The 12,805-nt window shown below is 49.7% G+C and overlaps 1 protein-coding gene across 47 annotated transcripts in view; it reads left to right on the plus strand.

Annotated features, from left to right (window-relative positions):
• Window positions 1-12,805, plus strand: part of SLC12A3 (solute carrier family 12 member 3) — a 65,872-nt gene that overhangs the window by 42,479 nt on the left and 10,588 nt on the right. For 21 of the 47 annotated variants that reach the window (XR_012428854.1, XR_012428858.1, XR_012428859.1 and 18 more), the window contains one exon: window positions 4,887-7,430. The exons of 4 other annotated variants lie outside the window; for them this stretch is intronic. Coding sequence is in view for 34 of the 43 variants with exons in the window: in XM_005591996.5 (XP_005592053.1) it covers window positions 4,887-5,028 (142 nt within the window). In the remaining 9 variants the exon portion in view is untranslated. Of the gene's footprint in view, window positions 1-3,595; window positions 4,251-4,886; window positions 7,431-12,805 lie in introns of those variants that run through there. 22 more of the 47 variants (XR_012428856.1, XM_005591998.5, XM_074027012.1 and 19 more) reach the window with 4 other exon arrangements.

Consider the following 12,805-nt stretch of genomic DNA (forward strand, 5'->3'; position numbering starts at 1 on the left):
TAGAGATGGGGTTTCACCATGTTGGCCAGGCTGATCTCGAACTGCTGACCTCAGGTGATCCACCCACCTTAGCCTCCCAAAGTGCTGGGATTACAGGCGTTAGCCATGGTGCCCGGCCGCAGATAGTGATATAATTTATAGTGTAGTCAATCAGGTTGAACTGTCACTTGCAACACTTTCTTGTGTGACTTAAACAAGGCATTAAAAAAAAAAAAAAAAGAATGTCAAGATGGTGACAGCAGGGCATTAGACAAACAAGGGACCCTCCTGAGCAGAAGGCCCCATCTGACTGTGCTGGTTGCACACTGAGGCAGCTGGCTCCGCCCAGAACAATGCTTCCTGGGGCTTTAGGGACATATTTTTTTTTGTACAAAGAAAGTGCTCCATGTTTCCTTGGAGAACAGCGATAAGGAAAGGGGCTGGGCTTATCTCCAGACCTCTTGCCAACACCTAGCAGAGAATGTTCCTAGGGCAAGGTTGGTCCAGGGTGAGGGCTGGGTCCGAGTGCGAGACAGTGGAAATGGCTTCGTCCTGGGATGCCTCCCCAGACTCTTCCTTGGGTATGATGCCTGGTGGGTGTGCATGGGTGTGCCAGACCACAGCTTGACGTGCCACCTCTGTTCAGAGAGGCATGTGGGCATTTTGTCTATGCCATTAGCCCACTGTGTGGCCTTGGGTAAGACCCCATATCTCTCTAGCCTCAGTTTCCCTAATTATAAATAGTTAACAAAAGTATTTCCAAGATTCTCTTTCATGCTAACATGCTGTGATTCTAAGTTTATTTGTCATTAAAATGAGTCAATCTCAGCTGGGCTTAGTGGCTTATGCCTGTAATCCCAGCACTTTGGGAGGCTGAGGCTGAAGGATTGATCAAGCTCAGGAGTTGAAGACCAGCCTGTGTAACATAGTGAGACCCTGTCTGTACCAAAAAAAAAAAAAAAAAAAAAAAGAAAAAGAAAAAAAAGAATCAGTCTCTCAGTCTCTTAAGCCATAAGATGAAGAATTTCATCCCAGGAGGTGACCATCTATTGGAATCTCTCCCTTCCCAACCCCCATCCCCACCACCGTCCCCCAAACTCACAGGGAAAACCAATCCCCCACCCACCAGCCTTTGTGGGGTTCGCCGATACAAGTAATTATAAATCCAGTGACCCAAGAGAAGACCCCTGCCCAGGGCGTCCTACCCCATGCCAGTAGCTACAGCTGTTGCCCAAAGAGGCCCCAGCTATTGGGCCACGTCCACCGGGAGGACAGAGCAGCTGCATCTTTCCATCACTAATCTCCAACCTGGAGCCATGCCTAGTGTTTTTCTACAAGTTCAGTCAGAGGGTCTGCTTCATCAGAACGACCAGGGGACTGTGGAAAATGCAAGTTCCTCAGTGCCTTCCAGACCAGGCTCTAGGGTGGAGCCCAGAAATTCTGAGGAAGGGGAAAAAAAAAAATCTCCCAAGCCTTCGTGAAATGATTAGATCACATTGTCTAGCATTTGGGAGAGTATGCTTGGGGCATTTTCTAGAGCGGGTTTGAGGCAGCACTTGGTCGACTGCTGTTCACTAATCAGTGGGTTATCAAATGGCCCCAGGTTTGAGCTCAGCTACCCCAGCACAGCTGATAAACCAGCCTCATAAAGAGCCCAACAACCTTTGACTAGCCTAGCAACATATTCCTGTTGGGTCCAGATGCCTCTTTTTTTCTAAAAACACTCCCTCCTCAAAGCCAAACAGCAATAATCAAAATAGTAATAATCAACACTGCATTTTATGGCTTGGGCCTCTATATGATACTCAAGGCATCAGGCCTTATGAATTTGCAAAGCCCTAATTTTAAGACAGCGTCTCACTCTGTCACCCAGGCTGGAGTGCAGTGGCAGGATCTCAGCTCACTGCAACCTCTTTGGTTTTTTGTTGTTGTTGTTGTTTTTGTTGTTGTTTTTGTTGTTGTTTTTTCTCTTTTTGGGCCTCTTTGGTCCTATAATTTTCTTTGTTTTTGAGGCAGGGTCTTACTCTGTCACCCAGGCTAGAGAGCAGTAGTGAGATCTCAACTCACTGCAACCTCCACCTCCCGGGACTCAAACAGTCCTTCTACCTCAGCCTCCAGAGTAGCTGGGACTACAGGCACATGCCACCAGGCCTGGCTAGTTTTTTGTATTTTTTATGGAGACAGGGTTTTACCATGTTGGCCCAGGCTGATCTCCAACTCCTGAGCTCAAGCAATCCACCTGCCTTGGCCTCCCAAAATGCTGGGATTACAGGCATGAGCCACTGTGCCTGGCCTCAAAACTCTATTATAATCACCCCCTCACTCCTACTTTAGAGATGAGGAAGCAGCTTCAGAGGAGTTAAGCAGCTTGGCCAGGGGCTTGCAGACAGGAAGTGGGAATTGCATCTGGAGCTTGTGACTGTGGTTCTGATGCAGGGCTGTCTTTCACATCTAGGTTAGATCTGAAGCCGCCTTTCTTTGTGGCTAAGAGATGTAATTTTGAAAAAAAAAAAGTTCCTTTGTTCTGGAACAGCTTTATTTCTGAAGATTAGTAGCTCAAGGCGTGCACATCCTATGAGCAGGAATACAGCACGTCAGTGATTGGTGTGGGGGCGGGGTGATTTTAAAGACAGCTGTCTCTTGGACAGGTGGACAGGCTCTGCTGGGGGAGGGAACTCCCAGCTGAAGCTTAAAAGTCCACCGCAGGGGTGATGGGTGTTCCCCACCCCCATGATGCAGGCACCATTTCTCTCGTGGCCTTTGACGTTTCTGAATTCAGTCCCTGAAATCATGTACTGCTTCCTGGATGGCGTTGTCTGCCTCTTGCATAACTGATCGGTCAGGAGAGTTTGGTCTCAGTAGTCCTATGTCCCTTTCCCCTAGAAAGTCACTAAATATTTGAACTCAGATGACTATAGCTTAATGAAATGGCCTTGGGCCAACCCGCCTTCCCTAATTTTTGAGACCTTTTTTGTTTGTTTGTTTGTTTTGAGACAGTCTCACTCTGTTGCCCAGGCTGCAGTGCAGTGGCGCAATCACGCTCACCGCAGCCTCGACCTCCCAGGCTCAAATGATCCTCCTGCCTCAGCTTCCTGAGTAGCTGGGACCACAGGTGTGCGCCATCATGCCCAACTAATTTTTGTATTTTTTGTAAAGACAGGGTCTCACCATGTTGCCCAGGTTGGTCTCAAACTCCTGAGCTCAAGTGATCCACCCGCCTCGGGCTCCCAAAGTGCTGGGGTTACAGGCGTGACCACGCCCAGCCCAGGACATTGCTTTTTAAAGGCGGGTAGGGCTTGTCCCAAGTGAAGCTTTGTGGATGGAACTTCAGGTATGACATAGCTGTTTAGGATCCCAGTTACCCTTCTCAGAGGAGGTTGGAGTTGCTGTGAGCAGAGGCTGCTGTGGAGGGAAGATGCCAAGACCTCGGTTCAAGTTCCAGCTTTGCCGCCACTGGCTTAGCTGTCACGTGCTGGTCAGTACTAAGTGCTGATGACAGCTGCTGACCTTACGGAGCGCTCACTGTGTGCCAGGCATTGTGCTGTGCCTGCGTGTGCTTTGCCGGCTTTAGCGTCGCAAACATCCTGAGAGGGAGGTTTTTGTGTTCTTGCTTTAGAGAAGAGAAACTCTGCAAAGGTCATCTGGCTGAGGAAGTGGCAAAGCCACGACTCAGATGCCAGAGCCCGGCTCTGATCCCAGCGCTCCAGCATCCTCCTCCTGCCCCAGTTCCCCCAGCTGTGAAGGAGCGCCGTGCTTCGGGCCCTGCCCATTCCCTAGGGGGATGTACTTGGGGAAAACAGACATTCAAGTGAGTCGCACGGAAGGTGCTGGTGCTCCAACTTCACGTGGCACCAGCTGGACCTGGGAGACTCTGCTGGAGCTCAGAGACCTTCCCGAAGCCCAGAGCTGGGCAGCTGTGGCCATCCCAATGCATTTTTGGAATTCTCCAGATAGTAGAAAAGTCACTTCCTGAAATAGTTGGAAGACAGGGCTGAACAGCATTCCCAGGGCATCGTTTTATTCACGCAGCATTGCACAGTTAAGAGAAGGGGCCTCCCCATAGGCAGTGGTGGAGTCTTGCTCCCAGGGCCTCCTGCACAGGGCAGGAGGCAGGACAAGAACACTGAGCTGGACAATGAATGAACAGGAACATATCACATTGCTGTGGCCACAGGCTGGCACAGGGCTGAAGAGGCAAGCCTGGCATGAGGCGGGTGGCCTGATGAGAAAGGGTCTCCCACTTAACAAATATATAACTGAGCCCGACTGTATCAGACTGTGTTCTGGGCACTGGGAAAAGGGGAGTGAACAAGACAGATCAGGCCTGCTTGTGAGCGAACATTCTAATGTGGGGAGACAAGCACATAAATCAGAAGATGCTGTTGGGGCTGTGGAGGGCTCTGAAGACAGTAAAGTGGGATGATGTGAGGAAGAGGCGTGGGCGGCCTGCCCTGGAGAAGTGACCAGGGAAGGAGGTGGGTGAACTTGCCTGACTCAAAGGAAGTGACCAGGTGCAGAGCTGGGGCTGCTCTTCCCGCTGGGTGGGGAGAACGTCAAGTGCAAAGGTTGGAGGCAGAAGTGAGCTTGGCGTTTTTTTAGGAATGGAAAGAAAGCCACAGGGCATCGGGAGTGAGCAAGGCGAGGGTGGGAGGAGGTGAGGTCGTGGGCTTGGCAAGGACTAGATCCCACGGGGCTTGTGGGCCATGGCTTTGTTTGGAAATGCTTCATGGCAGAAGGTCCATTCTGGGTCATGTTTGTGCGGAAAGTGGGGAGGTCATTCTTAGGGTGGGTGGAAGGAGCTCTGAGGGACAGTAAACAGACTCGCTGTTCTGAAAACAAACCAGGAGCTGGGCGTGTGGAGAGGCCCCATGGTAATCTCTCCTCTGCCGCTTTTTCATGCTTTGCAGCACTTTGCCCATAGGGAGGAAGGGGGAGTGCCCCAGCTCTCTGTATATGGCGTGGCTGGAGACCCTGTCCCAGGACCTCAGACCTCCAGTCATCCTGATCCGAGGAAACCAGGAAAACGTGCTCACCTTTTACTGCCAGTAACTCCAGGCTTGGCCATCCCTGTCCACGGCTCTGGGTGCGTGGGATGAGTTGGAACTCGGCTGCCTCCAGTCCACAGGGATGAGACTCATATTGTGTTGCACTTTAAGTGGCAGCATCTGATGATCTCACCGAAAAAGATGGTAGATTGCCAAATCTGGCTGGATTCCACTTCATGGGACACATTCTCTGGGTCTTGATTTTATGGGCTAGAGAAACAGCAGATGGAGCTGCAAGGAAAACTCTCTAAAGGATCCTATTCCTTTTAAACACTTTCTTTTGATTTTGATGACCATTAATTAAGAGTTCAGTCTTTGATTTGTATGCAAATTGGAGTCTAAATGCTGGGTGTGAATCTTGACAGTTTCTACAGACCTTCCTGGGTGAAAGTTCCTAAACCATGCCCTGCTTCCTCCAGTAGGAGAATGGCAGCCCCACCTGTAGGACCTACAGGTTCTCTAAGGAATGCAGGGCTCTCTCTGAGCCTCCACAGCCAGGCAATTTTTTTTTTTTTTTTTTTTGAGATGGAGTTTTTTTTCTCTTGTCGCCCAGGCTGGGGTATAATGGCACGATCTCAGGTCACTGCAACCTCCGCCTCCCGGGTTCAAGCATTTCTTCTGCCTCAGTCTCCCGAGTAGCTGGGATTACAGCAACTGCCACCACGCCCAGCTAATTTTTGTATTTTTAGTAGAGACGGAGTTTCACCATGTTGACCAGGCTGGTCTCGAACTCCTGACCTCAGGTGATCCACCCGCCTCGGTCTCCCAAAGTGCTGGGGTTACAGGCCTGAGCCACTGTGCCCGGCCCAGGCAAATTTCTCACTCCTGTCACCTTCAATAATGGGTCTTTGATGTCTTCATTGGTTCTTTAGACGAGGGACTTTTTGAACTTTTTTGGTTGCAACCCACAGTAAGAAATATATTTCACACTGAGACTTGCAACGCGCACACACAGAAATGGCGAAAACAAAAATGTCACAAAACAATACTTACCCTTCCCTGGGGGACGTCCTCCAGTATGTTCTGTTCTATTTATTTTTCACTGTTGGTTGCAATCCAATAAAATGACTTTGGGATCCACTCATGGGTGGGGACCCACACATTTGAAAGGCATGGCCAGCTTTCTGTTGTGCCCTGCATTTGTCCACACACAGGGAGTCCGGCTGAGCTGGGTGTCATTGCCATTTTCCCAGCTCATCTTACGGGGAAAAAAAGCGGATTGACAGAACACATGAGGAGGGGTATTGATGGCAGGAGAGTCAAAAAAGCGTCTTAAAGAAGGGGCAAGGTTGAAGGAGTCTAGTGGCAAGGGGTAAGATTTCAGGCATGGTTAAGAACAGAGGACAAGGCTGTTAAGAACAGAGGGATGTAGAGATGGCAAGGTTGGCAAGGATCAGAAAGGCAGGAGCAGGTCCAAGCCAGCCCAAGACCAGGTGAAAGGAGAGGGGAGGAGGAGCCACCTGCAAGAGATGGAAAGAGCAGGCGGTAGACGGGGCTGGCAGGGAGGGGCTGTTAAGAGTGGGGTTGGAGGTGGGAGAGAAGCTGGGACAAGGGAGATGGAGAAAGGACCTATACCTGGCTCACAGAAGGCATCCAGGTCACGACACATTGAACATCCCCAGTGTTTGAGCCCCCAAAGCTAGGGTGCAAGGGCACTGGCATCGAATGCCAGTGGGTGAGGCTGAGCGAAAGGGTATTTGCAGCTCTAGACATAACCAAGAAGCATAAAGGTGAGTTGTTTGGTGGTATGACTGCCTGTGCCTTCTTCCAATGGCTCTGGGGTGGCTGAAGGAACAGACACCTTTGGGTTTCGTCAGCCTCCTCCAAGACTGCTGCAGTGCCTACACTTTAGACTTCAGAAGGAGACTAAAGACCTGTAGAATTTAGAAGGAGATCTGAAGTCTCCTTTTTGGAGTTACAACCCAAAGGATGTTAGCATTTCTCAGGTCATCCCACTGCAAAGCCCAGAAGGCTTGGGCCTCCCAGGCTGTTCTAAAGCCCCACTGTCTGACTGCCTTAGGGCCTGCTGCGAGGGACTGGGGCCTGGCCAAGCTGACTGGGAACAGCTCTCCTGCTCCGAGGGACCTGGAGGATGGGCCTGCCTCCGAGCCGTTGAGCTGGACCCTGGGACAGTTCTTAACTCCAGATAAGGGGAAGCATCCATTAGGGAATGTTGGCCTTTCTAGAGCCACATGGAAAACAATTTTCTGGTTCTTCAAACCTCAAGGAGTCCTTGGTCCAAAAAACAGAGAATGTTTTGGCTTTGGGTGTCAAAAAAAAAAAAAAATTCATGATGTCAGAAATACTATGTTTTTAACAATAATAATAGCTTTGTTAAAAAAAAAAAAAAAAAGCTTTAACAGCGAGGCCATAAACAATGAAATGAATAAAAACTATGGTCACTCAGTCAACGGAACTTATTTGTTTTGGAACACACTGTTTTTCAACTCTGCTGAGTGTTTTGAAAAAAATTAACTATTGTTTTTCCAACCCTGGATTGAACTTTTCTCGGAGCCCCTACTGGTTCTGCAGGTCATAGTGCCAGATTTCGACATAAATATTTATAGGAGCCATTTATTTTCCCTTTGATTCTCTTCCATGCATTTGCAGACTCACGGGGAACCATTTTTGTCAGCCTTTATCAAAGTCTCCCAGCATTTCCCATCTTGCCTGACACAGAGAGGCAACAGGTTGAGTGGAAGGAGCCATGGCGAGGCCACCAGGAGACTGGGATTTGAGTTTCAATGTCTCCCCAAAACTGGCTGTGTTTTGCCCCTTCACCTCTCTGGGAGGCCTCCAGTCAATGAAATGAAAGAATTGAACCAGAACAGGTGTCCCCAGCCAGCTGACCTGACAGTGACTGCTGTTTGGCCCAGGAGTGGTTGACAAAAATTGTGGCTGCATCAGGAGGTGGGGGTTAAGGGGAAGAGGTACACATTCCTTGGTCACCCCCAACCCACTACCCTTCCCAGCCCACCACTTTCTACTCCCCTGTGGTGTGAGCCTTTGGATCCAAGGAGTTTGAGTTTCTCTAGATCATTATTTGGCCTATTAGGGTAAGAGATATAGGGCCACACTGCCTCTCTGTCCCTGCCTTTGGATGACAAAATGCTTCCCATTTAGGAGTTTGTGCGGTAGGAAGTCCTATCCATGAAGCCTTCCCTTCCTCTGTGCTGGCAGAGGAGGGAACCATCAGGGTCAGGGCCAGCCTCAGCCCCAGTGGCCGCCCCAGCAGGGGCTCCTCCCATCTCTCCCCTGGGATCCACTGCCCAGTTAGCTCCCAGTTTTGCCCTCTGCATTTCAGCCTCCAGATTTAGTATCCTCCCTCAGTGCCTGCCCAGACTTGCTATGACTTTGAAGTAATTACAGTACCACCTATTTTTCACCCAATGGGCTCTCTGGGCTCTGCTTACCCAGGCAAAAAGCTGTGGGCCGCCTTAGCACATGGAGAGTCTCAGTGCAGATGAATTTCCTTCTAAAGCCCTGCCTGGACTGTCTAGAGTGGTGAGGGGCAGGAGGGGTTCACAGGGATGAGACCAGCTGAATGTTCCAGAAGAACCGCCTGGCTGGGAGGCCTTCAGGCACATGCAAAGCAGCCAGGTTTGGTTCATAGCTGTGTACAGCTCAGGATGTCAGGGAAAAAATGCTGCCAACTCCAAGAATGTTCACAGAAATGGGGCGCAGGAAAGCCCAGCCACCGGCTTCATTGGTAATTTCCCACTCGAAGTGAGGTTTCATCCTGTGACCGAAAGCAAAAGTACAACATACGCACCCACTTCCTAAAAGGGAGTCATCACAAATACAGTTCTATAAATACTCTCAGGAGAACCAGCTGGCTGGGAGGCCAGAGAGCAAAATGTCTGATAGATGAAAGACAGTAGCAAGAAAGGACAAGTGGTTTTATTCTAACTCATAAAAGTTACAAACAAAACATTCTACGTTTGCAAAGGAGGGAGCAAACACATAAGGTCAAGGGTATTAGGAAAGTCTTTATAGGGAACATGGTGTACAAAAGGGGTACACGTTCCTTGGCCACCCCCAACCCATTGCCCTTCCCAGCCCACCACTTCCTACTCCCCTGTGGTGTGAGCCTTTGGATCCAAGGATTTCGAGTTTCTCTAGATAATTTTTTGGCCTAATAGGTTCCAGAGATTGGTGGGATTCAATAGAAAGACAGAAATGAGAGCTGGGGTGGGAAGAAGGCTTTCTGGGCAGCAGGGGTAGCTTGAGCAAAAGACAGAGTAAGGATTTCCCTGGGCATGTTTGGAGAACAAGAAACAAGCCAGTTTTCCTGGAGTGTGAGGCAAGTGTGCGTAGGAAATTAAGACTGGGCCAGGCGCGGTGGCTCATGCCTGTAATCCCAACACTGTGGGAGGCCAAGGCAGGGTGATCACCTGAGCCTATGAGTTTGAGACCATCCTGGGCAACATGATGAAACCCTATCTTTACAAAAAAAAAAAAAAAAAAAAACAACTGGATGTGGTGGTACGCACCTGTGGCTTCAGCTACTCCAGAGGCTGAGGTGGGAGGATTGCTTGAACCTGGGAGGTTGAGGCTGCAGTGCTGTAATTGTGCCACTGCTCTCCAACCTGGGTGACAGAGCAAGACTCTATCTCAAAAAAAAAAATAATAATAATAATGAATAAAAAAAAGAGGAGGAGAAGTAGCAGTCATGTAATATGAAGGGCAGAGTAGCAGGCTTAATGCTGAAGGGAAAGAGAAAGCAAATTGATTTGAGTTTGGTACGTTAAGTGTGAGAATACCCAGGTGGTCAGAACTGTGGTCCGGGAGCCTGGGAAGAGCTCAACGTGCTCCCTGTTAGCCTGCAGCTCTTTGAGAGCAGTGACCGTAAACAGATTTGGGAGTCATAGCTTGGGTGAGATCAAGAGAGAAAGTACAAAGAAATAACAGGGCTAGACCTTGGGAAGGGCTATATTTAGGAGGCAGAGTGAAGAAGAGTCAGTGGTGAGGCAGACTTGAAAAGAGCATTGGAGGGACAGGAAGAAAACTCAGATCACTGAGGAAGCACCAGAGAAGGGGAAGAAAGAAGCTCAGAGTTGACCACGTAGTACCTGTCTGCAAAGGGGCTGGAGCCACTGAAGGTGCTGTTGAATTTGGGGTTGTGGCATCATTGGGAGCCTTGCAGCGAATAATTAGGTAAAGCGGCAGGTCAAGGGCCAGGGATTGAGGAATGAATCTGTAGATGGGAAAAGAAAACAGCAGCTCTGCTTAGAGACTTCATACTTGAGTAAGTCAGCAATGGAGATATTGAAGGACACAGAGTGGAAACCCGAGGGAAGAGTAGACTCAAGGAAAGGTGCTTTGACTGTTGTTATCATAGGGCGTGTATTAGGGTAATGCTAAGCTATGCTGCAGTAACAAACTGTCCTCTCAATGTGAGAGGCTTACATGACAAAGTTCTGTTTCTGTTACAAATATTCCTACCACAGTCGGGCAGCTCTTCAGGGTTCCTCTTCTCCACATCAGGACTCAACGATCAAAATTACTCCTGTCTTGGGAAGCCACCACCTTGACCAGTAGCTTCCAGCTCACCGAAGAAGGGAAAAGAGAGCTGGAGGGCCACGCACTGGCTTTTAAATGCTTCCACCCAGAAGGGATGTTATTTATTTCCACTCAAAGCCCATTAGCCAAAGCCAAATAGTCACATGGCTCCACCTAACTGCAAGAGTGCTGTGAAATTTGGGGGAAGATGTGAATATTCATTGAACAATAAATGTCTCTGTTACAGAGTGAGGGTGAGTAATAGAGACCTGAGTGTATCAATAGGTCAGAGGGGAGAGATTGACGATGGAAGGAAAAGAATAACTACAGAAAAGGTAGCGATGATGAATCAACAAAATGTGGGGACATTTTTTCCACACAGCAGGAAAGGTGTAGCTGAAGTCTGGTAGCCCTGGGGTGCAAAACTCTCAGGACCCTTGCCCCTGTGATCTGCCCTAGCAGGGCCCCTGAGCACCAGGTCAAAAAGCAAACATGGAAATTGCAGGTGACATGTTCCCCAGCAATGGGGCTGGCCAAGCAAAGAGGGAAGGACAAGGCACGAGGGAGGGATCCAAGAAGGATGACCGTGAGCTCCCAGGTGGATGGGGAGACCAGAAGTGAGCTGCAAGACTTGACAAGACTTGAAATGCTAGTAGCATAAAGACAAAAAGAACCTGCAGGCTGGGCGTGGTGCCTCATGCTTGTAATCCCAGCACTTTGGGAGGCCAAGGCAGGCGGATTACTTAAGGCCAGGAGTTTGAGACCAACCTGGCCAACATGGTGAAAACCCGTCTCTATGAAAAAAAAAAAAAAAAAAATTAGCTGGGCACGGTGGTGGCCACCTGTAGTCCCCGCTACTCAGGAGGCTGAGGCAGGAGAATCGCTTGAATCCAGGAGGCAGAGGTTGCAGTGAGCCAAAATGGTGTCACTGCACTCCAGCCTGGGCCACAGAGCGAGACTCTGTCTCAAAAAACCCCAAAACAACAACAGCAACAAAAACATGCAGTGGGCCGGGCACAGTAGCTCACACCTATAATCCCTGCCCTTTGGGAGGTCAAGGCAGGCAGATCACTCGAGGTCAGGAGTTCTGGACCAGCCTAGGCAACATGGTAAAACCCCCATCTCTACTAAAAATGCAAAAATTAGCCAGGCGTGGTGGCATGCACCTGTAGTCCCAGCTACTTGGGGGCTGAGGCAGGAGGATGGCTTGAACCAAGGAGGTTGAGCCTGCAGTGAGCTGAGATGGTGCCACTGAACTCCAGCCTGGGTAACAGAGTGAGACCCTGTCTCAAAAACAAACAAACAACAACAACAAAGAAGAACATGCAGTCGATGTGGGAGACGGGGAGATGGAGAAGAACGAAGTTTGTGGTCAGTACATGTGCACTTCACAGCTTGACATTCTGGAGAAACTAAACATCTTGAGCACACCAAACTCTAAGGTGTCCACCATTTGCCTATGAGGTCTACAAAGGTGGGACTTGAGATGCACCTTTTAGTTGCCGGATGGGAGGGAGACCAGGGGAGGGCCCAGGGCAGCTGGAGGGGACTCAGGGTGGGGACTGTGGACCCAACAGGCACAGGAGTATTTCAATATCTTAACTGCTGAAACAGCTGAAAGACTGCACGTCAGCTTTGAGGGTGAACATATCTGACTCATCTCTTACCCTAGGGTGCAGCACAGGTTAGCAGAGTAGACACCCGATAAATGTCTGCAGAATGAATGAATGAAGAACAAATGAATGGATCATACCAATGGGTGGTAGAGCAAAGTGGAGACAAGATAAAGGGAAGTGAGCTAAATATCGTGAGAGTGTGAGCTGGACGCTGGAGCTGTTAAGGTGGGCAAGGGGTGGAGGGGAAGCCTGTGAGCCAGTTGCCAAAGTGCTGAGTGAGATCTTGAGAGAGAGCCCTGGAGGTCAACAGGTTGTACTTGCAGACAGGTAAACCTTCAGATCAGAAAAGGGAGCTGAATGATGACAGCACATGGACATGTGGGAGGGAACGACACACACTGGGGCCTGTCAGTGTGGGAGGAGGGTGAGGGGAGGGAGAGCACTGCGAAGAATAGCTAATGGATGCTGGACTTAATACCCAGGTGGCTGGGTGCGGTGGCTCATGCCTATAATCCCAGTACTTTGGGAGGCCGAGGCAGGCAGATTGCTTGAGGCCAGGAGTTTGAGACCAGCCTGGCCAACATGGTAAAACCCTCTCTCAACTAAAAATACCAAAAATTAGCCAGGCATGGTGGTGGGCACCTGTAATCCCAGCTACTTGGG

Source organism: Macaca fascicularis, chromosome 20 (genome assembly GCF_037993035.2).
Source record: "Macaca fascicularis isolate 582-1 chromosome 20, T2T-MFA8v1.1".
Classification (NCBI taxonomy): Eukaryota; Metazoa; Chordata; class Mammalia; order Primates; family Cercopithecidae; genus Macaca; species Macaca fascicularis.